This window comes from Melanostigma gelatinosum (genome assembly GCF_949748355.1).
Source record: "Melanostigma gelatinosum genome assembly, chromosome: 12".
Taxonomy (NCBI): Eukaryota; Metazoa; Chordata; class Actinopteri; order Perciformes; family Zoarcidae; genus Melanostigma; species Melanostigma gelatinosum.
The window spans coordinates 5323369-5350765 of NC_136645.1; the positions used below are offsets into that span (position 1 = coordinate 5323369).

The 27397-nt window shown below is 39.1% G+C and overlaps 3 protein-coding genes and 1 long non-coding RNA gene across 4 annotated transcripts; all 4 read left to right on the forward strand.

Annotated features, from left to right (window-relative positions):
- The first annotated feature begins 979 nt into the window (after positions 1-979).
- Positions 980-3252, forward strand: LOC306785313 (kinesin-like protein KIF11). Its single transcript, XM_079279648.1, has 5 exons — positions 980-1079; positions 1878-2124; positions 2288-2454; positions 2701-2811; positions 2978-3252. The coding sequence occupies exons 1-5, from the start codon at positions 1026-1028 to the stop codon at positions 3086-3088; spliced, it is 690 nt and encodes a 229-aa protein (XP_079135774.1). The 5' UTR covers positions 980-1025; the 3' UTR covers positions 3089-3252.
- A 5332-nt stretch (positions 3253-8584) lies between these two features.
- LOC306785534 (kinesin-like protein KIF11) lies at positions 8585-10854 on the forward strand. Its single transcript, XM_079279953.1, has 5 exons — positions 8585-8684; positions 9483-9729; positions 9893-10056; positions 10303-10413; positions 10580-10854. The coding sequence occupies exons 1-5, from the start codon at positions 8631-8633 to the stop codon at positions 10688-10690; spliced, it is 687 nt and encodes a 228-aa protein (XP_079136079.1). The 5' UTR covers positions 8585-8630; the 3' UTR covers positions 10691-10854.
- Positions 10855-15872: 5018 nt separating this feature from the next.
- On the forward strand, positions 15873-18135 carry LOC306785314 (kinesin-like protein KIF11). The gene is made up of 5 exons (XM_079279649.1): positions 15873-15965; positions 16764-17010; positions 17174-17337; positions 17584-17694; positions 17861-18135. Exons 1-5 carry the CDS (start codon positions 15912-15914, stop codon positions 17969-17971), a joined length of 687 nt encoding a protein of 228 aa, XP_079135775.1. The 5' UTR covers positions 15873-15911; the 3' UTR covers positions 17972-18135.
- A 5195-nt stretch (positions 18136-23330) lies between these two features.
- On the forward strand, positions 23331-26153 carry LOC306785576. The gene is made up of 3 exons (XR_013772435.1): positions 23331-23431; positions 25445-25508; positions 25973-26153. It is a non-coding gene; the product is annotated as an uncharacterized lncRNA (long non-coding RNA).
- Positions 26154-27397: the final 1244 nt, after the last annotated feature.

The following is a 27397-nucleotide window of genomic DNA, read 5'->3' on the forward strand; positions in this document are numbered from 1 at the left end:
CTCTTCTGGTCTTTTAGAATTAGCCAAAGAAAGAATTTTGCTGCACCTTCAACCTCCTCAGAGATTTCCTTTACACAATGAACACAATTAATGCATGTTATTTCCTTCATGGTCTTGATCATTAGATCCTTAATTTCCTCAAGGATAATGTTAATATTTTCAGCCTTCCATACCATGGGTGGTGAGGCCAAATATTTGTTGAAAAGATGTCCAGCGTATTTATCTTTTATACCTTTCAATTTCCCTATCTTATTCTTGTTTTTCAGCCAGTGCTTCATTATGTCCATGAAAGTACAACATTTGCCTTTTAAATCGGAATACATTTCAATTTCTGGGAGATCAGGTCGTTCGTATATTATCTCCAGTGGTAATCTGAGCGGAGGTCTACTAGTTAATCCAGTGTCTGGAACGATTATCGGTGGATTAAAACTGTCATTTCTTTCTGTCCGCTTTCTATAGGCCTCGTACTGTTTGTAATCATGCTCAAAGTTATCTACTGTCACAGTCAGCCTATTAAGGGCTCCTTTCAGACGATGAAGTGGGAGTTGTTTTGGTTTAGCCATGGTTTCTTTCTAATCTTCAATGCAGTAAAGATTTCGCGTATCTGTTCTGTGCGTGTAACACTGACCTACCAGTTTGAAAACTAGGCTATTCTGAATGTAGGGTAGTCAATGTCTATCAAAGAGATGACAAACAACTGACCATTCTGTTTGTTCTTTTGTGTGACGTCATGTTCTTTTGTGTGATGTCACACAATTCCAGAACATTCCTGCTTGACAAACAACTGACCATTCTGTTTGTTCTTTTGTGTGACGTCATGTTCTTTTGTGTGATGTCACACAATTCCAGAACATTCCTGCTTGACAGGATTCTTCTTCGTGGGTATTTTGCGTCTTCTTCTTCTTCTTCTTCTTCTTCTTCTTCTGCTTTAGATTTCCCGGTAGATTGGATGCCGTGAGACACGATGCTGCCCCCTATAGTTCAGTGTTGATGTACTGCAATCCCACTGATGTAAACATGTCAAAATGTTCCTGTCAAGCCTCGTGAAGCGGACATTTGCAGCCCACTATCATGGACTGGTAAATTATATTTGAAACATGAACCGTTAGCTTGTTATTTCGATCGCTAGTGCTGCTACTTTACTCTGTTAGCTGGTGGCTAACGAAACCGTTTATAATCAATGCTGATGCTAATCAGGCTAAATGCTGATTTGTGTACTGTTGACATGTTTTAACCAGCGACAAACACGTGGTTCTCGCTCAGTTATTGGGGATAATATACATGTATATGTTATTGATTACACAAAGTTTAACTTAAATTATCACCGCTGAATAAACTAATAACAAGCTGTTTATTGTTGTTAGTACAGTTGGTGCTGTCTCTATCAGTGAGTACTTTCAGCTGTTAATGGATAGTTAGTTAACTAGTTAGTTATGTTATGTATTAGTACTTAAGTGCATTTACTATTGTACAATTTTGAGGTACTTGTACTTCCATTTTCTGCTACTGTATGCTTCTAACGTTTCTCCACTACTCTTCAGAGGGAAATATCGTAGTTTCTTACAGAGTATTCATAAAAAAATATAAATGAATGATGCCATGTGGCAGGTGGACGGCAGCATGGCTCTAGCTGATGTTATGAGCAGTTTGGTATAGAATCAGTACGACAATTACCATTTGGGCTAAACCTCTATCTACCTTAGACGTATAAAAAATATATATGCAGTTGTTTGTAGTCTTGACAAGTAGATTAAACATCATTTACATGTTTTCACCTCCCGTAGAAATGTAACCGTCAACAAAAATCCCCGCAAAATGAATAAAATGTAGGAATTAGCTTGTCATTTAAGCCAGCTACCTTTGTGTTCACTCTTCAGGCATCGCAGGCTGCACTGAATGAATTCAGTGCAGCTTCACCTCCTCCTGCCGACCGGACAACAGCGGAGGAGCTGTCCGGTCGGCAGGAGGAGGTGAAGCGGTCTCTGATGGCCGTGCAGAACCAGACCTCCCTGAACCGGACTGTCGTGGACCAGCAGCAGGCCGAGCTCCGGGACAACGTGGAGACGAGCCAACAGCTGGTCCACGGCTTCCTGCAGGAGGAGCTGCAGCAGGACGTTCCCACCGGTAAGTGATTCAACCAGAGTGTCCTTTTCATCTTCATTTTTTGTCTGTGTGTTACCAGTTTAAGAAATTTGTCTTTTTAATCCAAGAATGTGTCCTTTTGGAGAGAACACACCAAGTCATTTAACTTGTCCAGCGTATAAAGCAGTTCTGCTGTTGCCTTCAGGTGCGACCCCTCAGCGGCGGGACTTTGTGTATCCCAAGCGGCTGGAGAAGTTGCGGAGCCGCGGCGAGCTGCTGGAGAGCCTGAGGAGGCAGCAGGAGGAGCTGCAGGCCGCCATAGTGGAGGAGGAGGAGGAGGAAGAGGAGGACAAAAACAGCCAGGTTGATCACGTACGTTCACTTTTTTGCTTTCTTGTTATTGAACGTAGGATGGTTCATCCATTAACAATGTTCACATAACCTTATTTATTAACAATAGGTTGTTTATTCATTGGATTCAGTTTAAATGCACTCGGTAATATTGGTTTCACTGACTCATTTTACTGAGCTCCACAAATGGTCCCCATTTATAAAAATAAGAAAAAGTAAATTTCTGCTCCCATTTTTACCTTTCTCCTCTTGTGTCGTCGTGTCTAGGACTCTCTGGAGGACGAGCTGAGTACCTGTAATGAAAGCTTGGCCACAGAGCTGTCCTTCGTCGACGAGAACCTCGTCTTCAACGAGAGCAAACGCGTTCCCTTCTTCAAGGTGATCAGCAAAAATAAATGGGTTTGGAAAAATGTGTGACAGTTTTAAATGGCGAGGTCTCATCATTTGAGACGAATACTGAGCTTCCACAGGAAACGCTCATCAGCACATTTTTACTGTGTATTGCTAACAATGAATCTGTATTCCTGTAATTTCTCTTTCCCAGCAAAAGAAGGGCAGTAAGAAGGAGACTAAGATCCTCGCCAGGCAGAAAGCGCCAGAAAACGAACCCTCAACGCCACAGAAATCCAGACTACCACTCCGCTCTCAGAACTAAAACAGTTTAAATATATTCTTCTCCAACAATGTTGTGACTGTCCAATTCTTGTTTTGTCTTCTAAATGTTAGGATGCTGTGTCACGAATGTGTCTTGTTTTTAGTAGTGTATGACTCAACGCCTTCAAGTTGTTTTTAAAATTAAAGCGATTTATACTTGTTTCATACTTTGGTGAATGATTGATTCCAGTAGATATAAACTTTCTTTATTCTGAGATGAACAGGATTTAATCTTGTTTGTCCAAATTGAGGAACTAAAACATGGTGACATTTTTCTTTTTTTGTTAACAAGGTAATTCGCATGTAATCAGTTTGCTTTACCTAGTTTTGTTGTTTTGTGTTGAATTTTCCTTGTATGAACTGATTTTTTTGTTTTTTTTATGTGCCGATACATTACTTGGTGTTCACTGCACGCTGCTAGCATGCATGCAAACACTTTCAGCTAACTTTAGCTAGCGGACCGTACTCTCCTTTAGCTGCTGAGAGGATCATATTTGATATGATCTTTCTTTCGAACCACGTTACCGTGTCGAGTCATTTGATTTTCGTAGCCAGGTTTGAATTTCTTAGCAATCAAATCAACAAGCTGAGTTAAGTTAGCAGAGCAGAGGTCTTCAACAGGGGGTCTGAAATATTCGGATGATTAGACAATTAAAAAAAAAGAATCATTTTTTTCCCAAACATGAATCCGTCCATTATTTTAATAGTTCAGTATTGTATGCAAGATAACCGGTATGTTTCTGCATGGCAGTGGCATTAATAGGCCAGCACTCATTTTGTTTTCCACATTTATGTTTAAAATGAAAACATCAGTGTGAATATCTTGTATGTATGATTATCATGCAATTGACAGACTATGTTGATATTGGTATCAGCTGACAAGGTATGTTTATAAAAGGCAGTGGCACAGCCACCCTACTCACTGTGCCTTGCACATGTTTAAAATAAGAACATGAATATATGAACCTGTGTATTATTTAAATAGTTTAGTATTGAATGCACAATAAAGAGGTACGTTTATACATGGCACTAGGCCCATTTAATATAAAACTATTTTATACAATATATATAGTCGGGGGTCCCTGCTCCATCTCTATCAGTTTGGGGGTCCTTGGCCTGAAAAATGTTGAAGACCCTTGCACTACAGAGTCTTAAGCATGATGGGGAAATATATTAGTTCCTTGGCATAAACACAATAAAAGAAACCTTCATAGGTTGAAGGTTTGATGAATTCTGTATTAAGGGACATTATAGGTGGCGCTCTTGCCCTGCAGGATTCCAACCGGCAATCGATCCCCAAAGCCACCAGGTTAGATGCTCCTACCTGTGTGAGCACCATCAGGATGCTGAGCAGCACCAGGCAGAGGGGCAGGTCTCAGCACTGCGCAGGGAATGGCCACCAAGCCCACCAGGATATCCATGTTCATGACGGGAGAGAGACAGAGACTCCACAGTCATGGAAAACCTGGAGATAAGGAAACAAAACTTGAAAAAATAAGCGTTTTAACTATTTGTAAAGAAAGGCTAATGCAAGAAGAGTACAAATCTCCCACTTCCTTTTTGTATTATTTGTTTCCATAGTGATTACACAGACTGAGGAGGAGAATAAAACACATGAATGGACAGAGGAACAGTGGTTGTTATGAAGCGCAGCATGTGGCCTTTGTGCTGACCAACTGACCGGTGAAATTTGTTCCTGGAAAGGGACAAAATCAATAACACACACACACTCGCAGACCCAACGTGTTCACGATTTACACACATTGATAGGGATTCAAACCTGCTGCTCGTTGCCATGCCCACATGTTAATAGATGGATTGTAAATGAACGGCAACAGTTTCAAATCAGCCGTACATAACTTATTAGAGACTTTACACAAATGTCACAGTAGATGTTATCAGATGTTATAGTTTATTATAGATTATTAGAACATATGATAACTTCTACTGTTACAGTAGAAGTTATCATATGTTATCTACAGTCACAGTAGAAGTAATTCGATTATTAGAACATATGATAACTTCTACTGTCACAGTAGAAGTTATCAGATGTTATCTACTGTCACAGTAGAAATAATTAGATTATTAGAACATATGATAACTTCTACTGTAACAGTAAAAGTTATCAGATGTTATCTACTATCACAGTAGAAGTAATTAGATTATTAGAACATATGATAACTTCTACTGTCACAGTAGAAGTTATCAGATGTTATCTACTGTCACAGTAGAAATAATTAGATTATTAGAACATATGATAACTTCTACTGTAACAGTAGAAGTTATCAGATGTTATCTACTGTCACAGTAGAAGTAATTAGATTATTAGAACATATGATAACTTCTACTGTCACAGTAGAAGTTATCAGATGTTATCTACTATCACAGTAGAAATAATTAGATTATTAGAACATATGATAACTTCTACTGTCACAGTAAAAGTCATCATATGTTATCTACAGTCACAGTAGAAGTAATTCGATTATTAGAACATATGATAACTTCTACTGTCACAGTAGAAGTTATCAGATGTTATCTACTGTCACAGTAGAAATAATTAGATTATTAGAACATATGATAACTTCTACTGTTACAGTAGAAGTTATCATATGTTATCTACAGTCACAGTAGAAGTAATTCGATTATTAGAACATATGATAACTTCTACTGTCACAGTAGAAGTTATCAGATGTTATCTACTGTCACAGTAGAAATAATTAGATTATTAGAACATATGATAACTTCTACTGTAACAGTAAAAGTTATCAGATGTTATCTACTATCACAGTAGAAGTAATTCGATTATTAGAACATATGATAACTTCTACTGTAACAGTAGAAGTTATCAGATGTTATCTACTGTCACAGTAGAAGTAATTAGATTATTAGAACATATGATAACTTCTACTGTCACAGTAGAAGTTATCAGATGTTATCTACTGTCACAGTAGAAGTAATTAGATTATTAGAACATATGATAACTTCTACTGTCACAGTAAAAGTTATCAGATGTTATCTACTATCACAGTAGAAGTAATTAGATTATTAGAACATATGATAATAATAATTATTAAAATAATTATTTTTAAATATTAAAATAATTATTTGGGGTGATTAGGGTTTCTTCTTCTTCTACCATCACAGTAGACATCACACAGACTCAAGCCTTCTAGTTGTGAGGTCTCACTTTGGACCTCTGAGATTTTTCCCATCTTGAAGGGAAATAAACCCACCACAGTGAGTCCCAATATCCTGAGCTCGTTATTGAATCAGAACCTTCATTCTTCCTGCACTATTGCACCTGGCCAAAGTTCAGAAAGTGCGTCCTCATATACTTCGCTATTTGAATCATAACCGTCGTCCTTTAGTTCTTCCTGCACTATTGCACCTGGCCAAAGTTCAGAAAATGCGTCCTCATATGCTGAGCGATTTGAATCAGAACCTTCGTCATTTAGTTCTTCCTGCACTATTGCACCTGGCTGAGGTTCAGAAAGTGCGTCCTCGTGTACTGAGCGATTTGAATCAGAACCTTCGTCATTTAGTTCTTCCTGCACTATTGCACCTGGCTGAGGTTCAGAAAGTGCATCCTCGTGTACTGAGCTATTTGAATCCGAACCTTCGTCCTTTAGCTCTTCCTGCGCTATTGCACCTGGCCGAGGTTCAGAAAGTGCGTCCTCGTGTACTGAGCGAGTTATTGAAGGTTTGTTCGGGCTGACAGCACATCTGGCCATCCCCTCTGTCTGTGATGTGTCTGGACTATCCATGGAGATTGTTTCCTGAACCTCCTTTCCACATCTGAAGAACTTGCAGATGGTGTCCCACATTTTGGGTTGTGACACGTGATATTCGACACAGGAGGCAATGCAGTTCCCAAGTTCTCGTTCCTCTAATTTCATGGACAACAGTACCTCTCTTGAACCACCCCATTCCAAACACAGTTTCTTGAAAATGGCCTTGTCAAGTTCTTTTAACTTTTTGGGATCAAAATCGACATCCTGGACTTCGATCCACGTTCTTTCAAACAGACGCATAGTGATGGCTTCGGGGTCTGCAGTGGTCCAGTTCAGATTTGGTTTTTTGAAAATCCGCAAAACCAGCGCCTCCGCGAATGCCTGAACTGACCTTTTCTTTAGTTCTTGTTGTGCTGGTGCACCTGGGCAAGGTTCAGCATGTATATGAGCATCCTCATATACTGAGCCAGGAGTTGAACGTTCGTTATTGAACCAGAAGAACGGATGATACTTAGGGTACATTTTGTGTGAGACGATCTTAACTTTCATCTCGTCCATGAAAGACCACATTCTGTTCAGTATCTTAGCGTATTTGTCAGTGCATGACTGCCTGCCAGATGTTCTGCTTCTGTTCATGTTCCTATATGTGGAATGATTCATGAGGTCATCCCGAATTGAATGTGGGAGTATAGCTCTGACAACGTCTGGGCAATAATCACTCTTCTTTTGATCGATGTATGACATGATTTCAAAAGATTTGCGCTTGCTGTTTTCCATTCCTGTTGGAAATACCTTATGATATCTCTTCTGGTCTTTTAGAATTAGCCAAAGAAAGAATTTTGCTGCACCTTCAACCTCCTCAGAGATTTCCTTTACACAATGAACACAATTAATGCGTGTTATTTCCTTCATGGTCTTGATCATTAGATCCTTAATTTCCTCAAGGATAATGTTAATATTTTCAGCCTTCCATACCATGGGTGGTGAGGCCAAATATTTGTTGAAAAGATGTCCAGCGTATTTATCTTTTATACCTTTCAATTTCCCTATCTTATTCTTGTTTTTCAGCCAGTGCTTCATTATGTCCATGAAAGTACAACATTTGCCTTTTAAATCGGAATACATTTCAATTTCTGGGAGATCAGGTCGTTCGTATATTATCTCCAGTGGTAATCTGAGCGGAGGTCTACTAGTTAATCCAGTGTCTGGAACGATTATCGGTGGATTAAAACTGTCATTTCTTTCTGTCCGCTTTCTATAGGCCTCGTACTGTTTGTAATCATGGTCAACGTTATCTACTGTCACAGTCAGCCTATTAAGGTCTCCTTTCAGACGATGAAGTGGGAGTTGTTTTGGTTTAGCCATGGTTTCTTTCTAATCTTCAATGCAGTAAAGATTTCGCGTATCTGTTCTGTGCGTGTAACACTGACCTACCAGTTTGAAAACTAGGCTATTCTGAATGTAGGGTAGTCAATGTCTATCAAAGAGATGACAAACAACTGACCATTCTGTTTGTTCTTTTGTGTGACGTCATGTTCTTTTGTGTGATGTCACACAATTCCAGAACATTCCTGCTTGACAAACAACTGACCATTCTGTTTGTTCTTTTGTGTGACGTCATGTTCTTTTGTGTGATGTCAGACAATTCCAGAACATTCCTGCTTGACAGGATTCTTCTTCGTGGGTATTTTGCGTCTTCTTCTTCTTCTTCTGCTTTAGATTTCCCGGTAGATTGGATGCCGTGAGACACGATGCTGCCCCCTATAGTTCAGTGTTGATGTACTGCAATCCCACTGATGTAAACATGTCAAAATGTTCCTGTCAAGCCTCGTGAAGCGGACATTTGCAGCCCACTATCATGGACTGGTAAATTATATTTGAAACATGAACCGTTAGCTTGTTATTTCGATCGCTAGTGCTGCTACTTTACTCTGTTAGCTGGTGGCTAACGAAACCGTTTATAATCAATGCTGATGCTAATCAGGCTAAATGCTGATTTGTGTACTGTTGACATGTTTTAACCAGCGACAAACACGTGGTTCTCGCTCAGTTATTGGGGCTAATATACATGTATATGTTATTGATTACACAAAGTTTAACTTAAATTATCACCGCTGAATAAACTAATAACAAGCTGTTTATTGTTGTTAGTACAGTTGGTGCTGTCTCTATCAGTGAGTACTTTCAGCTGTTAATGAATAGTTAGTTAACTAGTTAGTTATGTTATGTATTAGTACTTAAGTGCATTTACTATTGTACAATTTTGAGGTACTTGTACTTCCATTTTCTGCTACTGTATGCTTCTAACGTTTCTCCACTACTCTTCAGAGGGAAATATTGTAGTTTCTTACAGAGTATTCATAAAAAAATATAAATGAATGATGCCATGTGGCAGGTGGACGGCAGCATGGCTCTAGCTGATGTTATGAGCAGTTTGGTATAGAATCAGTACGACAATTACCATTTGGGCTAAACCTCTATCTACCTTAGACGTATAAAAAATATATATGCAGTTGTTTGTAGTCTTGACAAGTAGATTAAACATCATTTACATGTTTTCACCTCCCGTAGAAATGTAACCGTCAACAAAAATCCCCGCAAAATGAATAAAATGTAGGAATTAGCTTGTCATTTAAGCCAGCTACCTTTGTGTTCACTCTTCAGGCATCGCAGGCTGCACTGAATGAATTCAGTGCAGCTTCACCTCCTCCTGCCGACCGGACAACAGCGGAGGAGCTGTCCGGTCGGCAGGAGGAGGTGAAGCGGTCTCTGATGGCCGTGCAGAACCAGACCTCCCTGAACCGGACTGTCGTGGACCAGCAGCAGGCCGAGCTCCGGGACAACGTGGAGACGAGCCAACAGCTGGTCCACGGCTTCCTGCAGGAGGAGCTGCAGCAGGACGTTCCCACCGGTAAGTGATTCAACCAGAGTGTCCTTTTCATCTTCATTTTTTGTCTGTGTGTTACCAGTTTAAGAAATTTGTCTTTTTAATCCAAGAATGTGTCCTTTTGGAGAGAACACACCAAGTCATTTAACTTGTCCAGCGTATAAAGCAGTTCTGCTGTTGCCTTCAGGTGCGACCCCTCAGCGGCGGGACTTTGTGTATCCCAAGCGGCTGGAGAAGTTGCGGAGCCGCGGCGAGCTGCTGGAGAGCCTGAGGAGGCAGCAGGAGGAGCTGCAGGCCGCCATAGTGGAGGAGGAGGAGGAAGAGGAGGACAAAAACAGCCAGGTTGATCACGTACGTTCACTTTTTTGCTTTCTTGTTATTGAACGTAGGATGGTTCATCCATTAACAATGTTCACATAACCTTATTTATTAACAATAGGTTGTTTATTCATTGGATTCAGTTTAAATGCACTCGGTAATATTGGTTTCACTGACTCATTTTACTGAGCTCCACAAATGGTCCCCATTTATAAAAATAAGAAAAAGTAAATTTCTGCTCCCATTTTTACCTTTCTCCTCTTGTGTCGTCGTGTCTAGGACTCTCTGGAGGACGAGCTGAGTACCTGTAATGAAAGCTTGGCCACAGAGCTGTCCTTCGTCGACGAGAACCTCGTCTTCAACGAGAGCAAACGCGTTCCCTTCTTCAAGGTGATCAGCAAAAATAAATGGGTTTGGAAAAATGTGTGACAGTTTTAAATGGCGAGGTCTCATCATTTGAGACGAATACTGAGCTTCCACAGGAAACGCTCATCAGCACATTTTTACTGTGTATTGCTAACAATGAATCTGTATTCCTGTAATTTCTCTTTCCCAGCAAAAGAAGGGCAGTAAGAAGGAGACTAAGATCCTCGCCAGGCAGAAAGCGCCAGAAAACGAACCCTCAACGCCACAGAAATCCAGACTACCACTCCGCTCTCAGAACTAAAACAGTTTAAATATATTCTTCTCCAACAATGTTGTGACTGTCCAATTCTTGTTTTGTCTTCTAAATGTTAGGATGCTGTGTCATGAATGTGTCTTGTTTTTAGTAGTGTATGACTCAACGCCTTCAAGTTGTTTTTAAAATTAAAGCGATTTATACTTGTTTCATACTTTGGTGAATGATTGATTCCAGTAGATATAAACTTTCTTTATTCTGAGATGAACAGGATTTAATCTTGTTTGTCCAAATTGAGGAACTAAAACATGGTGACATTTTTCTTTTTTTGTTAACAAGGTAATTCGCATGTAATCAGTTTGCTTTACCTAGTTTTGTTGTTTTGTGTTGAATTTTCCTTGTATGAACTGATTTTTTAGTTTTTTTTATGTGCCGATACATTACTTGGTGTTCACTGCACGCTGCTAGCATGCATGCAAACACTTTCAGCTAACTTTAGCTAGCGGACCGTACTCTCCTTTAGCTGCTGAGAGGATCATATTTGATATGATCTTTCTTTCGAACCACGTTACCGTGTCGAGTCATTTGATTTTCGTAGCCAGGTTTGAATTTCTTAGCAATCAAATCAACAAGCTGAGTTAAGTTAGCAGAGCAGAGGTCTTCAACAGGGGGTCTGAAATATTCGGATGATTAGACAATTTAAAAAAAAGAATCATTTTTTTCCCAAACATGAATCCGTCCATTATTTTAATAGTTCAGTATTGTATGCAAGATAACCGGTATGTTTCTGCATGGCAGTGGCATTAATAGGCCAGCACTCATTTTGTTTTCCACATTTATGTTTAAAATGAAAACATCAGTGTGAATATCTTGTATGTATGATTATCATGCAATTGACAGACTATGTTGATATTGGTATCAGCTGACAAGGTATGTTTATAAAAGGCAGTGGCACAGCCACCCTACTCACTGTGCCTTGCACATGTTTAAAATAAGAACATGAATATATGAACCTGTGTATTATTTAAATAGTTTAGTATTGAATGCACAATAAAGAGGTACGTTTATACATGGCACTAGGCCCATTTAATATAAAACTATTTTATACAATATATATAGTCGGGGGTCCCTGCTCCATCTCTATCAGTTTGGGGGTCCTTGGCCTGAAAAATGTTGAAGACCCTTGCACTACAGAGTCTTAAGCATGATGGGGAAATATATTAGTTCCTTGGCATAAACACAATAAAAGAAACCTTCATAGGTTGAAGGTTTGATGAATTCTGTATTAAGGGACATTATAGGTGGCGCTCTTGCCCTGCAGGATTCCAACCGGCAATCGATCCCCAAAGCCACCAGGTTAGATGCTCCTACCTGTGTGAGCACCATCAGGATGCTGAGCAGCACCAGGCAGAGGGGCAGGTCTCAGCACTGCGCAGGGAATGGCCACCAAGCCCACCAGGATATCCATGTTCATGACGGGAGAGAGACAGAGACTCCACAGTCATGGAAAACCTGGAGATAAGGAAACAAAACTTGAAAAAATAAGCGTTTTAACTATTTGTAAAGAAAGGCTAATGCAAGAAGAGTACAAATCTCCCACTTCCTTTTTGTATTATTTGTTTCCATAGTGATTACACAGACTGAGGAGGAGAATAAAACACATGAATGGACAGAGGAACAGTGGTTGTTATGAAGCGCAGCATGTGGCCTTTGTGCTGACCAACTGACCGGTGAAATTTGTTCCTGGAAAGGGACAAAATCAATGACACACACACACTCGCAGACCCAACGTGTTCACGATTTACACACATTGATAGGGATTCAAACCTGCTGCTCGTTGCCATGCCCACATGTTAATAGATGGATTGTAAATGAACGGCAACAGTTTCAAATCAGCCGTACATAACTTATTAGAGACTTTACACAAATGTCACAGTAGATGTTATCAGATGTTATAGTTTATTATAGATTATTAGAACATATGATAACTTCTACTGTTACAGTAGAAGTTATCATATGTTATCTACAGTCACAGTAGAAGTAATTCGATTATTAGAACATATGATAACTTCTACTGTCACAGTAGAAGTTATCAGATGTTATCTACTGTCACAGTAGAAATAATTAGATTATTAGAACATATGATAACTTCTACTGTAACAGTAAAAGTTATCAGATGTTATCTACTATCACAGTAGAAGTAATTAGATTATTAGAACATATGATAACTTCTACTGTCACAGTAGAAGTTATCAGATGTTATCTACTGTCACAGTAGAAATAATTAGATTATTAGAACATATGATAACTTCTACTGTAACAGTAGAAGTTATCAGATGTTATCTACTGTCACAGTAGAAGTAATTAGATTATTAGAACATATGATAACTTCTACTGTCACAGTAGAAGTTATCAGATGTTATCTACTATCACAGTAGAAATAATTAGATTATTAGAACATATGATAACTTCTACTGTCACAGTAAAAGTCATCATATGTTATCTACTGTCACAGTAGAAGTAATTAGATTATTAGAACATATGATAACTTCTACTGTAACAGTAGAAGTTATCAGATGTTATCTACTGTCACAGTAGAAGTAATTAGATTATTAGAACATATGATAACTTCTACTGTCACAGTAAAAGTTATCAGATGTTATCTACAGTCACAGTAGAAGTAATTAGATTATTAGAACATATGATAACTTCTACTGTCACAGTAGAAGTTATCAGATGTTATCTACTGTCACAGTAGAAGTAATTAGATTATTAGAACATATGATAACTTCTACTGTCACAGTAAAAGTTATCAGATGTTATCTACTATCACAGTAGAAGTAATTAGATTATTAGAACATATGATAATAATAATTATTAAAATAATTATTTTTAAATATTAAAATAATTATTTGGGGTGATTAGGGTTTCTTCTTCTTCTACCATCACAGTAGACATCACACAGACTCAAGCCTTCTAGTTGTGAGGTCTCACTTTGGACCTCTGAGATTTTTCCCATCTTGAAGGGAAATAAACCCACCACAGTGAGTCCCAATATCCTGAGCTCGTTATTGAATCAGAACCTTCATTCTTCCTGCACTATTGCACCTGGCCAAAGTTCAGAAAGTGCGTCCTCATATACTTCGCTATTTGAATCATAACCGTCGTCCTTTAGTTCTTCCTGCACTATTGCACCTGGCCAAAGTTCAGAAAATGCGTCCTCATATGCTGAGCGATTTGAATCAGAACCTTCGTCATTTAGTTCTTCCTGCACTATTGCACCTGGCTGAGGTTCAGAAAGTGCGTCCTCGTGTACTGAGCTATTTGAATCAGAACCTTCGTCATTTAGTTCTTCCTGCACTATTGCACCTGGCTGAGGTTCAGAAAGTGCATCCTCGTGTACTGAGCTATTTGAATCAGAACCTTCGTCCTTTAGCTCTTCCTGCGCTATTGCACCTGGCCGAGGTTCAGAAAGTGCGTCCTCGTGTACTGAGCGAGTTATTGAAGGTTTGTTCGGGCTGACAGCACATCTGGCCATCCCCTCTGTCTGTGATGTGTCTGGACTATCCATGGAGATTGTTTCCTGAACCTCCTTTCCACATCTGAAGAACTTGCAGATGGTGTCCCACATTTTGGGTTGTGACACGTGATATTCGACACAGGAGGCAATGCAGTTCCCAAGTTCTCGTTCCTCTAATTTCATGGACAACAGCACCTCTCTTGAACCACCCCATTCCCAACACAGTTTCTTGAAAATGGCCTTGTCAAGTTCTTTTAACTTTTTGGGATCAAAATCGACATCCTGGACTTCGATCCACGTTCTTTCAAACAGACGCATAGTGATGGCTTCGGGGTCTGCAGTGGTCCAGTTCAGATTTGTTTTGAAAATCCGCAAAACCAGCGCCTCCGCGAATGCCTGAACTGACCTTTTCTTTAGTTCTTGTTGTGCTGGTGCACCTGGGCAAGGTTCAGCATGTATATGAGCATCCTCATATACTGAGCCAGGAGTTGAACGTTCGTTATTGAACCAGAAGAACGGATGATACTTAGGGTACATTTTGTGTGAGACGATCTTAACTTTCATCTCGTCCATGAAAGACCACATTCTGTTCAGTATCTTAGCGTATTTGTCAGTGCATGACTGCCTGCCAGATGTTCTGCTTCTGTTCATGTTCCTATATGTGGAATGATTCATGAGGTCATCCCGAATTGAATGTGGGAGTATAGCTCTGACAACGTCTGGGCAATAATCACTCTTCTTTTGATCGATGTATGACATGATTTCAAAAGATTTGCGCTTGCTGTTTTCCATTCCTGTTGGAAATACCTTATGATATCTCTTCTGGTCTTTTAGAATTAGCCAAAGAAAGAATTTTGCTGCACCTTCAACCTCCTCAGAGATTTCCTTTACACAATGAACACAATTAATGCGTGTTATTTCCTTCATGGTCTTGATCATTAGATCCTTAATTTCCTCAAGGATAATGTTAATATTTTCAGCCTTCCATACCATGGGTGGTGAGGCCAAATATTTGTTGAAAAGATGTCCAGCGTATTTATCTTTTATACCTTTCAATTTCCCTATCTTATTCTTGTTTTTCAGCCAGTGCTTCATTATGTCCATGAAAGTACAACATTTGCCTTTTAAATCGGAATACATTTCAATTTCTGGGAGATCAGGTCGTTCGTATATTATCTCCAGTGGTAATCTGAGCGGAGGTCTACTAGTTAATCCATTGTCTGGAACGATTATCGGTGGATTAAAACTGTCATTTCTTTCTGTCCGCTTTCTATAGGCCTCGTACTGTTTGTAATCATGGTCAACGTTATCTACTGTCACAGTCAGCCTATTAAGGTCTCCTTTCAGACGATGAAGTGGGAGTTGTTTTGGTTTAGCCATGGTTTCTTTCTAATCTTCAATGCAGTAAAGATTTCGCGTATCTGTTCTGTGCGTGTAACACTGACCTACCAGTTTGAAAACTAGGCTATTCTGAATGTAGGGTAGTCAATGTCTATCAAAGAGATGACAAACAACTGACCATTCTGTTTGTTCTTTTGTGTGACGTCATGTTCTTTTGTGTGATGTCACACAATTCCAGAACATTCCTGCTTGACAGGATTCTTCTTCGTGGGTATTTTGCGTCTTCTTCTTCTTCTTCTTCTTCTTCTGCTTTAGATTTCCCGGTAGATTGGATGCCGTGAGACACGATGCTGCCCCCTATAGTTCAGTGTTGATGTACTGCAATCCCACTGATGTAAACATGTCAAAATGTTCCTGTCAAGCCTCGTGAAGCGGACATTTGCAGCCCACTATCATGGACTGGTAAATTATATTTGAAACATGAACCGTTAGCTTGTTATTTCGATCGCTAGTGCTGCTACTTTACTCTGTTAGCTGGTGGCTAACGAAACCGTTTATAATCAATGCTGATGCTAATCAGGCTAAATGCTGATTTGTGTACTGTTGACATGTTTTAACCAGCGACAAACACGTGGTTCTCGCTCAGTTATTGGGGATAATATACATGTATATGTTATTGATTACACAAAGTTTAACTTAAATTATCACCGCTGAATAAACTAATAACAAGCTGTTTATTGTTGTTAGTACAGTTGGTGCTGTCTCTATCAGTGAGTACTTTCAGCTGTTAATGAATAGTTAGTTAACTAGTTAGTTATGTTATGTATTAGTACTTAAGTGCATTTACTATTGTACAATTTTGAGGTACTTGTACTTCCATTTTCTGCTACTGTATGCTTCTAACGTTTCTCCACTACTCTTCAGAGGGAAATATCGTAGTTTCTTACAGAGTATTCATTAAAAAATATAAATGAATGATGCCATGTGGCAGGTGGACGGCAGCATGGCTCTAGCTGATGTTATGAGCAGTTTGGTATAGAATCAGTACGACAATTACCATTTGGGCTAAACCTCTATCTACCTTAGACGTATAAAAAATATATATGCAGTTGTTTGTAGTCTTGACAAGTAGATTAAACATCATTTACATGTTTTCACCTCCCGTAGAAATGTAACCGTCAACAAAAATCCCCGCAACATGAATAAAATGTAGGAATTAGCTTGTCATTTAAGCCAGCTACCTTTGTGTTCACTCTTCAGGCATCGCAGGCTGCACTGAATGAATTCAGTGCAGCTTCACCTCCTCCTGCCGACCGGACAACAGCGGAGGAGCTGTCCGGTCGGCAGGAGGAGGTGAAGCGGTCTCTGATGGCCGTGCAGAACCAGACCTCCCTGAACCGGACTGTCGTGGACCAGCAGCAGGCCGAGCTCCGGGACAACGTGGAGACGAGCCAACAGCTGGTCCACGGCTTCCTGCAGGAGGAGCTGCAGCAGGACGTTCCCACCGGTAAGTGATTCAACCAGAGTGTCCTTTTCATCTTCATTTTTTGTCTGTGTGTTACCAGTTTAAGAAATTTGTCTTTTTAATCCAAGAATGTGTCCTTTTGGAGAGAACACACCAAGTCATTTAACTTGTCCAGCGTATAAAGCAGTTCTGCTGTTGCCTTCAGGTGCGACCCCTCAGCGGCGGGACTTTGTGTATCCCAAGCGGCTGGAGAAGTTGCGGAGCCGCGGCGAGCTGCTGGAGAGCCTGAGGAGGCAGCAGGAGGAGCTGCAGGCCGCCATAATGGAGGAGGAGGAGGAAGAGGAGGACAAAAACAGCCAGGTTGATCACGTACGTTCACTTTTTTGCTTTCTTGTTATTGAACGTAGGATGGTTCATCCATTAACAATGTTCACATAACCTTATTTATTAACAATAGGTTGTTTATTCATTGGATTCAGTTTAAATGCACTCGGTAATATTGGTTTCACTGACTCATTTTACTGAGCTCCACAAATGGTCCCCATTTATAAAAATAAGAAAAAGTAAATTTCTGCTCCCATTTTTACCTTTCTCCTCTTGTGTCGTCGTGTCTAGGACTCTCTGGAGGACGAGCTGAGTACCTGTAATGAAAGCTTGGCCACAGAGCTGTCCTTCGTCGACGAGAACCTCGTCTTCAACGAGAGCAAACGCGTTCCCTTCTTCAAGGTGATCAGCAAAAATAAATGGGTTTGGAAAAATGTGTGACAGTTTTAAATGGCGAGGTCTCATCATTTGAGACGAATACTGAGCTTCCACAGGAAACGCTCATCAGCACATTTTTACTGTGTATTGCTAACAATGAATCTGTATTCCTGTAATTTCTCTTTCCCAGCAAAAGAAGGGCAGTAAGAAGGAGACTAAGATCCTCGCCAGGCAGAAAGCGCCAGAAAACGAACCCTCAACGCCACAGAAATCCAGACTACCACTCCGCTCTCAGAACTAAAACAGTTTAAATATATTCTTCTCCAACAATGTTGTGACTGTCCAATTCTTGTTTTGTCTTCTAAATGTTAGGATGCTGTGTCATGAATGTGTCTTGTTTTTAGTAGTGTATGACTCAACGCCTTCAAGTTGTTTTTAAAATTAAAGCGATTTATACTTGTTTCATACTTTGGTGAATGATTGATTCCAGTAGATATAAACTTTCTTTATTCTGAGATGAACAGGATTTAATCTTGTTTGTCCAAATTGAGGAACTAAAACATGGTGACTTTTTTTTTCTTTTTTTGTTAACAAGGTAATTCGCATGTAATCAGTTTGCTTTACCTAGTTTTGTTGTTTTGTGTTGAATTTTCCTTGTATGAACTGATTTTTTAGTTTTTTTTATGTGCCGATACATTACTTGGTGTTCACTGCACGCTGCTAGCATGCATGCAAACACTTTCAGCTAACTTTAGCTAGCGGACCGTACTCTCCTTTAGCTGCTGAGAGGATCATATTTGATATGATCTTTCTTTCGAACCACGTTACCGTGTCGAGTCATTTGATTTTCGTAGCCAGGTTTGAATTTCTTAGCAATCAAATCAACAAGCTGAGTTAAGTTAGCAGAGCAGAGGTCTTCAACAGGGGGTCTGAAATATTCGGATGATTAGACAATTAAAAAAAAAGAATCATTTTTTTCCCAAACATGAATCCGTCCATTATTTTAATAGTTCAGTATTGTATGCAAGATAACCGGTATGTTTCTGCATGGCAGTGGCATTAATAGGCCAGCACTCATTTTGTTTTCCACATTTATGTTTAAAATGAAAACATCAGTGTGAATATCTTGTATGTATGATTATCATGCAATTGACAGACTATGTTGATATTGGTATCAGCTGACAAGGTATGTTTATAAAAGGCAGTGCCACAGCCACCCTACTCACTGTGCCTTGCACATGTTTAAAATAAGAACATGAATATATGAACCTGTGTATTATTTAAATAGTTTAGTATTGAATGCACAATAAAGAGGTACGTTTATACATGGCACTAGGCCCATTTAATATAAAACTATTTTATACAATATATATAGTCGGGGGTCCCTGCTCCATCTCTATCAGTTTGGGGGTCCTTGGCCTGAAAAATGTTGAAGACCCTTGCACTACAGAGTCTTAAGCATGATGGGGAAATATATTAGTTCCTTGGCATAAACACAATAAAAGAAACCTTCATAGGTTGAAGGTTTGATGAATTCTGTATTAAGGGACATTATAGGTGGCGCTCTTGCCCTGCAGGATTCCAACCGGCAATCGATCCCCAAAGCCACCAGGTTAGATGCTCCTACCTGTGTGAGCACCATCAGGATGCTGAGCAGCACCAGGCAGAGGGGCAGGTCTCAGCACTGCGCAGGGAATGGCCACCAAGCCCACCAGGATATCCACGTTCATGACGGGAGAGAGACAGAGACTCCACAGTCATGGAAAACCTGGAGATAAGGAAACAAAACTTGAAAAAATAAGCGTTTTAACTATTTGTAAAGAAAGGCTAATGCAAGAAGAGTACAAATCTCCCACTTCCTTTTTGTATTATTTGTTTCCATAGTGATTACACAGACTGAGGAGGAGAATAAAACACATGAATGGACAGAGGAACAGTGGTTGTTATGAAGCGCAGCATGTGGCCTTTGTGCTGACCAACTGACCGGTGAAATTTGTTCCTGGAAAGGGACAAAATCAATAACACACACACACTCGCAGACCCAACGTGTTCACGATTTACACACATTGATAGGGATTCAAACCTGCTGCTCGTTGCCATGCCCACATGTTAATAGATGGATTGTAAATGAACGGCAACAGTTTCAAATCAGCCGTACATAACTTATTAGAGACTTTACACAAATGTCACAGTAGATGTTATCAGATGTTATAGTTTATTATAGATTATTAGAACATATGATAACTTCTACTGTTACAGTAGAAGTTATCATATGTTATCTACAGTCACAGTAGAAGTAATTTGATTATTAGAACATATGATAACTTCTACTGTCACAGTAGAAGTTATCAGATGTTATCTACTGTCACAGTAGAAATAATTAGATTATTAGAACATATGATAACTTCTACTGTAACAGTAAAAGTTATCAGATGTTATCTACTATCACAGTAGAAGTAATTAGATTATTAGAACATATGATAACTTCTACTGTCACAGTAGAAGTTATCAGATGTTATCTACTGTCACAGTAGAAATAATTAGATTATTAGAACATATGATAACTTCTACTGTAACAGTAGAAGTTATCAGATGTTATCTACTGTCACAGTAGAAGTAATTAGATTATTAGAACATATGATAACTTCTACTGTAACAGTAGAAGTTATCAGATGTTATCTACTGTCACAGTAGAAATAATTAGATTATTAGAACATATGATAACTTCTACTGTAACAGTAGAAGTTATCAGATGTTATCTACTGTCACAGTAGAAGTAATTAGATTATTAGAACATATGATAACTTCTACTGTCACAGTAGAAGTTATCAGATGTTATCTACTATCACAGTAGAAATAATTAGATTATTAGAACATATGATAACTTCTACTGTCACAGTAAAAGTCATCATATGTTATCTACTGTCACAGTAGAAGTAATTAGATTATTAGAACATATGATAACTTCTACTGTAACAGTAGAAGTTATCAGATGTTATCTACTGTCACAGTAGAAGTAATTAGATTATTAGAACATATGATAACTTCTACTGTCACAGTAGAAGTTATCAGATGTTATCTACTGTCACAGTAGAAGTAATTAGATTATTAGAACATATGATAACTTCTACTGTCACAGTAAAAGTTATCAGATGTTATCTACTATCACAGTAGAAGTAATTAGATTATTAGAACATATGATAATAATAATTATTAAAATAATTATTTTTAAATATTAAAATAATTATTTGGGGTGATTAGGGTTTCTTCTTCTTCTACCATCACAGTAGACATCACACAGACTCAAGCCTTCTAGTTGTGAGGTCTCACTTTGGACCTCTGAGATTTTTCCCATCTTGAAGGGAAATAAACCCACCACAGTGAGTCCCAATATCCTGAGCTCGTTATTGAATCAGAACCTTCATTCTTCCTGCACTATTGCACCTGGCCAAAGTTCAGAAAGTGCGTCCTCATATACTTCGCTATTTGAATCATAACCGTCGTCCTTTAGTTCTTCCTGCACTATTGCACCTGGCCAAAGTTCAGAAAATGCGTCCTCATATGCTGAGCGATTTGAATCAGAACCTTCGTCATTTAGTTCTTCCTGCACTATTGCACCTGGCTGAGGTTCAGAAAGTGCGTCCTCGTGTACTGAGCGATTTGAATCAGAACCTTCGTCATTTAGTTCTTCCTGCACTATTGCACCTGGCTGAGGTTCAGAAAGTGCGTCCTCGTGTACTGAGCTATTTGAATCCGAACCTTCGTCCTTTAGCTCTTCCTGCGCTATTGCACCTGGCCGAGGTTCAGAAAGTGCGTCCTCGTGTACTGAGCGAGTTATTGAAGGTTTGTTCGGGCTGACAGCACATCTGGCCATCCCCTCTGTCTGTGATGTGTCTGGACTATCCATGGAGATTGTTTCCTGAACCTCCTTTCCACATCTGAAGAACTTGCAGATGGTGTCCCACATTTTGGGTTGTGACACGTGATATTCGACACAGGAGGCAATGCAGTTCCCAAGTTCTCGTTCCTCTAATTGCATGGACAACAGTACCTCTCTTGAACCACCCCATTCCAAACACAGTTTCTTGAAAATGGCCTTGTCAAGTTCTTTTAACTTTTTGGGATCAAAATCGACATCCTGGACTTCGATCCACGTTCTTTCAAACAGACGCATAGTGATGGCTTCGGGGTCTGCAGTGGTCCAGTTCAGATTTGGTTTTTTGAAAATCCGCAAAACCAGCGCCTCCGCGAATGCCTGAACTGACCTTTTCTTTAGTTCTTGTTGTGCTGGTGCACCTGGGCAAGGTTCAGCATGTATATGAGCATCCTCATATACTGAGCCAGGAGTTGAACGTTCGTTATTGAACCAGAAGAACGGATGATACTTAGGGTACATTTTGTGTGAGACGATCTTAACTTTCATCTCGTCCATGAAAGACCACATTCTGTTCAGTATCTTAGCGTATTTGTCAGTGCATGACTGCCTGCCAGATGTTCTGCTTCTGTTCATGTTCCTATATGTGGAATGATTCATGAGGTCATCCCGAATTGAATGTGGGAGTATAGCTCTGACAACGTCTGGGCAATAATCACTCTTCTTTTGATCGATGTATGACATGATTTCAAAAGATTTGCGCTTGCTGTTTTCCATTCCTGTTGGAAATACCTTATGATATCTCTTCTGGTCTTTTAGAATTAGCCAAAGAAAGAATTTTGCTGCACCTTCAACCTCCTCAGAGATTTCCTTTACACAATGAACACAATTAATGCGTGTTATTTCCTTCATGGTCTTGATCATTAGATCCTTAATTTCCTCAAGGATAATGTTAATATTTTCAGCCTTCCATACCATGGGTGGTGAGGCCAAATATTTGTTGAAAAGATGTCCAGCGTATTTATCTTTTATACCTTTCAATTTCCCTATCTTATTCTTGTTTTTCAGCCAGTGCTTCATTATGTCCATGAAAGTACAACATTTGCCTTTTAAATCGGAATACATTTCAATTTCTGGGAGATCAGGTCGTTCGTATATTATCTCCAGTGGTAATCTGAGCGGAGGTCTACTAGTTAATCCAGTGTCTGGAACGATTATCGGTGGATTAAAACTGTCATTTCTTTCTGTCCGCTTTCTATAGGCCTCGTACTGTTTGTAATCATGGTCAACGTTATCTACTGTCACAGTCAGCCTATTAAGGTCTCCTTTCAGACGATGAAGTGGGAGTTGTTTTGGTTTAGCCATGGTTTCTTTCTAATCTTCAATGCAGTAAAGATTTCGCGTATCTGTTCTGTGCGTGTAACACTGACCTACCAGTTTGAAAACTAGGCTATTCTGAATGTAGGGTAGTCAATGTCTATCAAAGAGATGACAAACAACTGACCATTCTGTTTGTTCTTTTGTGTGACGTCATGTTCTTTTGTGTGATGTCACACAATTCCAGAACATTCCTGCTTGACAAACAACTGACCATTCTGTTTGTTCTTTTGTGTGACGTCATGTTCTTTTGTGTGATGTCACACAATTCCAGAACATTCCTGCTTGACAGGATTCTTCTTCGTGGGTATTTTGCGTCTTCTTCTTCTTCTTCTTCTTCTTCTTCTTCTTCTTCTGCTTTAGATTTCCCGGTAGATTGGATGCCGTGAGACACGATGCTGCCCCCTATAGTTCAGTGTTGATGTACTGCAATCCCACTGATGTAAACATGTCAAAATGTTCCTGTCAAGCCTCGTGAAGCGGACATTTGCAGCCCACTATCATGGACTGGTAAATTATATTTGAAACATGAACCGTTAGCTTGTTATTTCGATCGCTAGTGCTGCTACTTTACTCTGTTAGCTGGTGGCTAACGAAACCGTTTATAATCAATGCTGATGCTAATCAGGCTAAATGCTGATTTGTGTACTGTTGACATGTTTTAACCAGCGACAAACACGTGGTTCTCGCTCAGTTATTGGGGATAATATACATGTATATGTTATTGATTACACAAAGTTTAACTTAAATTATCACCGCTGAATAAACTAATAACAAGCTGTTTATTGTTGTTAGTACAGTTGGTGCTGTCTCTATCAGTGAGTACTTTCAGCTGTTAATGAATAGTTAGTTAACTAGTTAGTTATGTTATGTATTAGTACTTAAGTGCATTTACTATTGTACAATTTTGACGTACTTGTACTTCCATTTTCTGCTACTGTATGCTTCTAACGTTTCTCCACTACTCTTCAGAGGGAAATATCGTAGTTTCTTACAGAGTATTCATTAAAAAATATAAATGAATGATGCCATGTGGCAGGTGGACGGCAGCATGGCTCTAGCTGATGTTATGAGCAGTTTGGTATAGAATCAGTACGACAATTACCATTTGGGCTAAACCTCTATCTACCTTAGACGTATAAAAAATATATATGCAGTTGTTTGTAGTCTTGACAAGTAGATTAAACATCATTTACATGTTTTGACCTCCCGTAGAAATGTAACCGTCAACAAAAATCCCCGCAAAATGAATAAAATGTAGGAATTAGCTTGTCATTTAAGCCAGCTACCTTTGTGTTCACTCTTCAGGCATCGCTGGCTGCACTGAATGAATTCGTTGTAAATATTGGTCATGAATTAGCTAACAATACTCCGGCTTGTCATGGGAATCCACTGGAATTTATTCCAACAAATGTCCCTATTATCTCTAATTTTATGCCCCCAAATATTCAAGAAATAAGTGATATAATTGATGATCTCAAAACATCTTCAGCTGGCCATGACAACATTTCTGCATTTCTTGCCAAACAGGTGAAACAGTCAATATTGCAGCCACTTGTTCACATTTTCGCCTTGTCTTTGAAAACAGGTGTTGTGCCAGAGGATTTAAAAATTGACAAAGTTATTCCTTTGTATTAAGCAGAAAACCCACTTTGTTTTAACAACTATAGACCCATATCTATATTGCCTTGTTTTTCAAAAATACTCGAAAAAAATTGGACACAAAAGGATTGTGTTTCATGTCGAGTCTAATTCAATTCTTTACAAACACCAGTATGGTTTCTGTAAAAATCATTCAACTTATATGGCTTTACTTTACCTTGTTGATAAAGTTATCTCTGCACTTGACAGGAATGAATTTACTTGCAGTATTTGTATAGACCTTTCCAAAGCCTTCGATACAGTAAACCATAATATATTATTGGAAAAGCTGCATAAATATGGTTTCAATGACATTGCATACAAATGGCTAAAAAATGATGTCGCCAACAGAAGACAGTTTGTTTGTGTCAAAGGTTGTTTTTCAAACAAAGCCAGACTAATATGTGGGTTTCCACAGGGGTCCATTCTTGGAGCATTATTATGCCTTATTTATATTAATGATTTGTCTAATGTGTCAAAAAGCCTGGAGCAAAAAGTTGGAGTAAACATATTGACTGTGTTAGTAGAAAAATAAACAAATCTCTTGGAACAATAAGGAGGGTTAGACATGTTGTCTCTGCAAACTGTCTCCTTATTCTTTATTACAGTATCATTTATCCCTATCTTTCATATTGTAATATAGTTTGGGCAAGTACCTTTCCTACTACTCTGCAAAAAATGTTGGTCCTCCAGAAACGTTTTGCTTGGATCGCAACCCGATCAGAGTCACACTTCTCTTCTGCTCCTCTATTTCAGAAATTGCAGATTCTTACCATTTATGACATAAATATTTCACAAACTTGTGTTTTCATTTAGAAGATACTTTCAGGTGAAGGGAATATTCCTGATCATTTCAAGACCTACTATAAATTCAATTCACAGGTTCACTCTCACTCAACTCGTCAACCTTCACATCTTCATCCTCCTAAGTTACTGACCAGCAGAGGTCAATTTTCAATAAGATTTAGGGGAACCAAACTATGGAATGACTTTTCCCACCTAACAAAAGAATGTCCCTCTGTAAAATGTTTTAAAAGATGCCTCAAAGAAAATCTGATTGCTGTTTTGTAACATTTGTTTCTGTATTAGTTTTCATGTCTTTCTTGTTTTAGCTGTTATATTACACATGCACACACACACGCTCACTCACACGCGACACAATTACATAATTTGTTTTCTTTTCTTTCTTTCTTTGTTTTGTTGTAATGTAATGTCTTATGCATATTTAATTTTTTATTTGTAATTTTGTAAAATTTTAATGTTATATAGGTGGAGGCTTCAAATAAGCCAAGTTAGCTTTCTGTCTCTTCCTGCACTGCGCTATTTATTTATTTCTGTTATGTTTGATTATTTTAAATGTTGTTTGAATTGTGCAAAATAAATAACTCTAACTCTAACACTGCATGACAGATGTCCCCCCCACCACACATCCACCAGAGCCCAAGAAGTTCCTGGCTGAGGTCCACCAGTTCAACGTGAGTGGCAGCTCACAGCAGTACGTGCCCTTCCCCACCACCAGCACGAAGATCCACGAGTGGGTTCCACCCAAAGCCGGAGCTCAGTGAACTCTGACAGCATATTTGTAAATGATGTCCTGAATAAAATCTCTATACAGACATTTATGATGGGAGTGGCAGTTCTTACAATACTACACCTTTTAGACAATGGCAGTGTTCCCCACAGCAGGATTGTCTTTATCCCGAAATTACTTTAATGTGAGAAAAACAACTTGGCACACAAACTGTCCTTTTGGAAACATCTGCCTTTGTCCACTTGTTTTACCTTTTTTACCTTCAGACATGCTGCTATGCCTGTGTTCAGAAATACAAGCTAGCATTTGCAAGTTGTTATTTCAACATTTGGTACTTTACTTAAGAGAAGCAAGAGGATCTGTCCCAATACCCACAGTTACTTTATTTATATACCGTCTATGATTTACAAGTGGTCAAGTAACATAGTTCCACTATTATAAACTTAGACTGTGTGGAGGGTTTTTCAGATCCATAAAAAACTTAAAAGAAATTCACCAATGATGGTGATATGGACATCACCAGAGCCGTATAAAGAGCGAGTTGCGTCAATGGAAGTTTCCAAATGCTGACAAAGCAATTTAGATGCAAAGATATTAATAGAAGTTGTAAAAATTGAGACAGAATTGCGAATAAATACATTTGCTGATAAATCAATTGAATTATATTAACTGAGGGACATACGTATTTAGTTGAATAATCTTTTTTTTAAGTAAAATAAATGGTTGATTACATATGTGTACTTCGAAGCACAAGGACAATGAGAATAACCGTTTTTTTACTTTCGGTTTCTAGAGGTGTGCGAAAAACCTGCCTGCTAGACATAACTCCATTCGTCACAATTAATACAAACTGATTCAGAGATCGGCCAGTTTGCACAATTAGTACTTTTACTTTTGTTACCTAAAGCAAATGTTGGTGCAAATAGGCTACTTGGTACTTTTACTAAAGTAAGACTTTAAATGCAGGTATTTTAATGTAATTTATTTTTAATCGGGCACACACACGGACGCTTAGGGGAAGAGGAGCTGGTCCTCATCGGTTTTTTACAGAAACAGGACAGGAAGGGTGTCGACGCACTTTCGAAGTGTGGCGACTGGAAACAAGGAAGTCGGTGTGTTTTGGGGGCTCACATGAAGATCGATATTCCTCCAGTTGTGTAATATTGATCCGCGGACGATGGAGAAGCTGACCGGGTTTTTGGTGCTGTTAGCGGCGCTGAGCCTCGCCGTAACCAAAGATGAATTCTTCACGGAAGGCGGCACCCTCGCTCTGGACGTGAGGCCTTCTAATCAGGAACCCATTA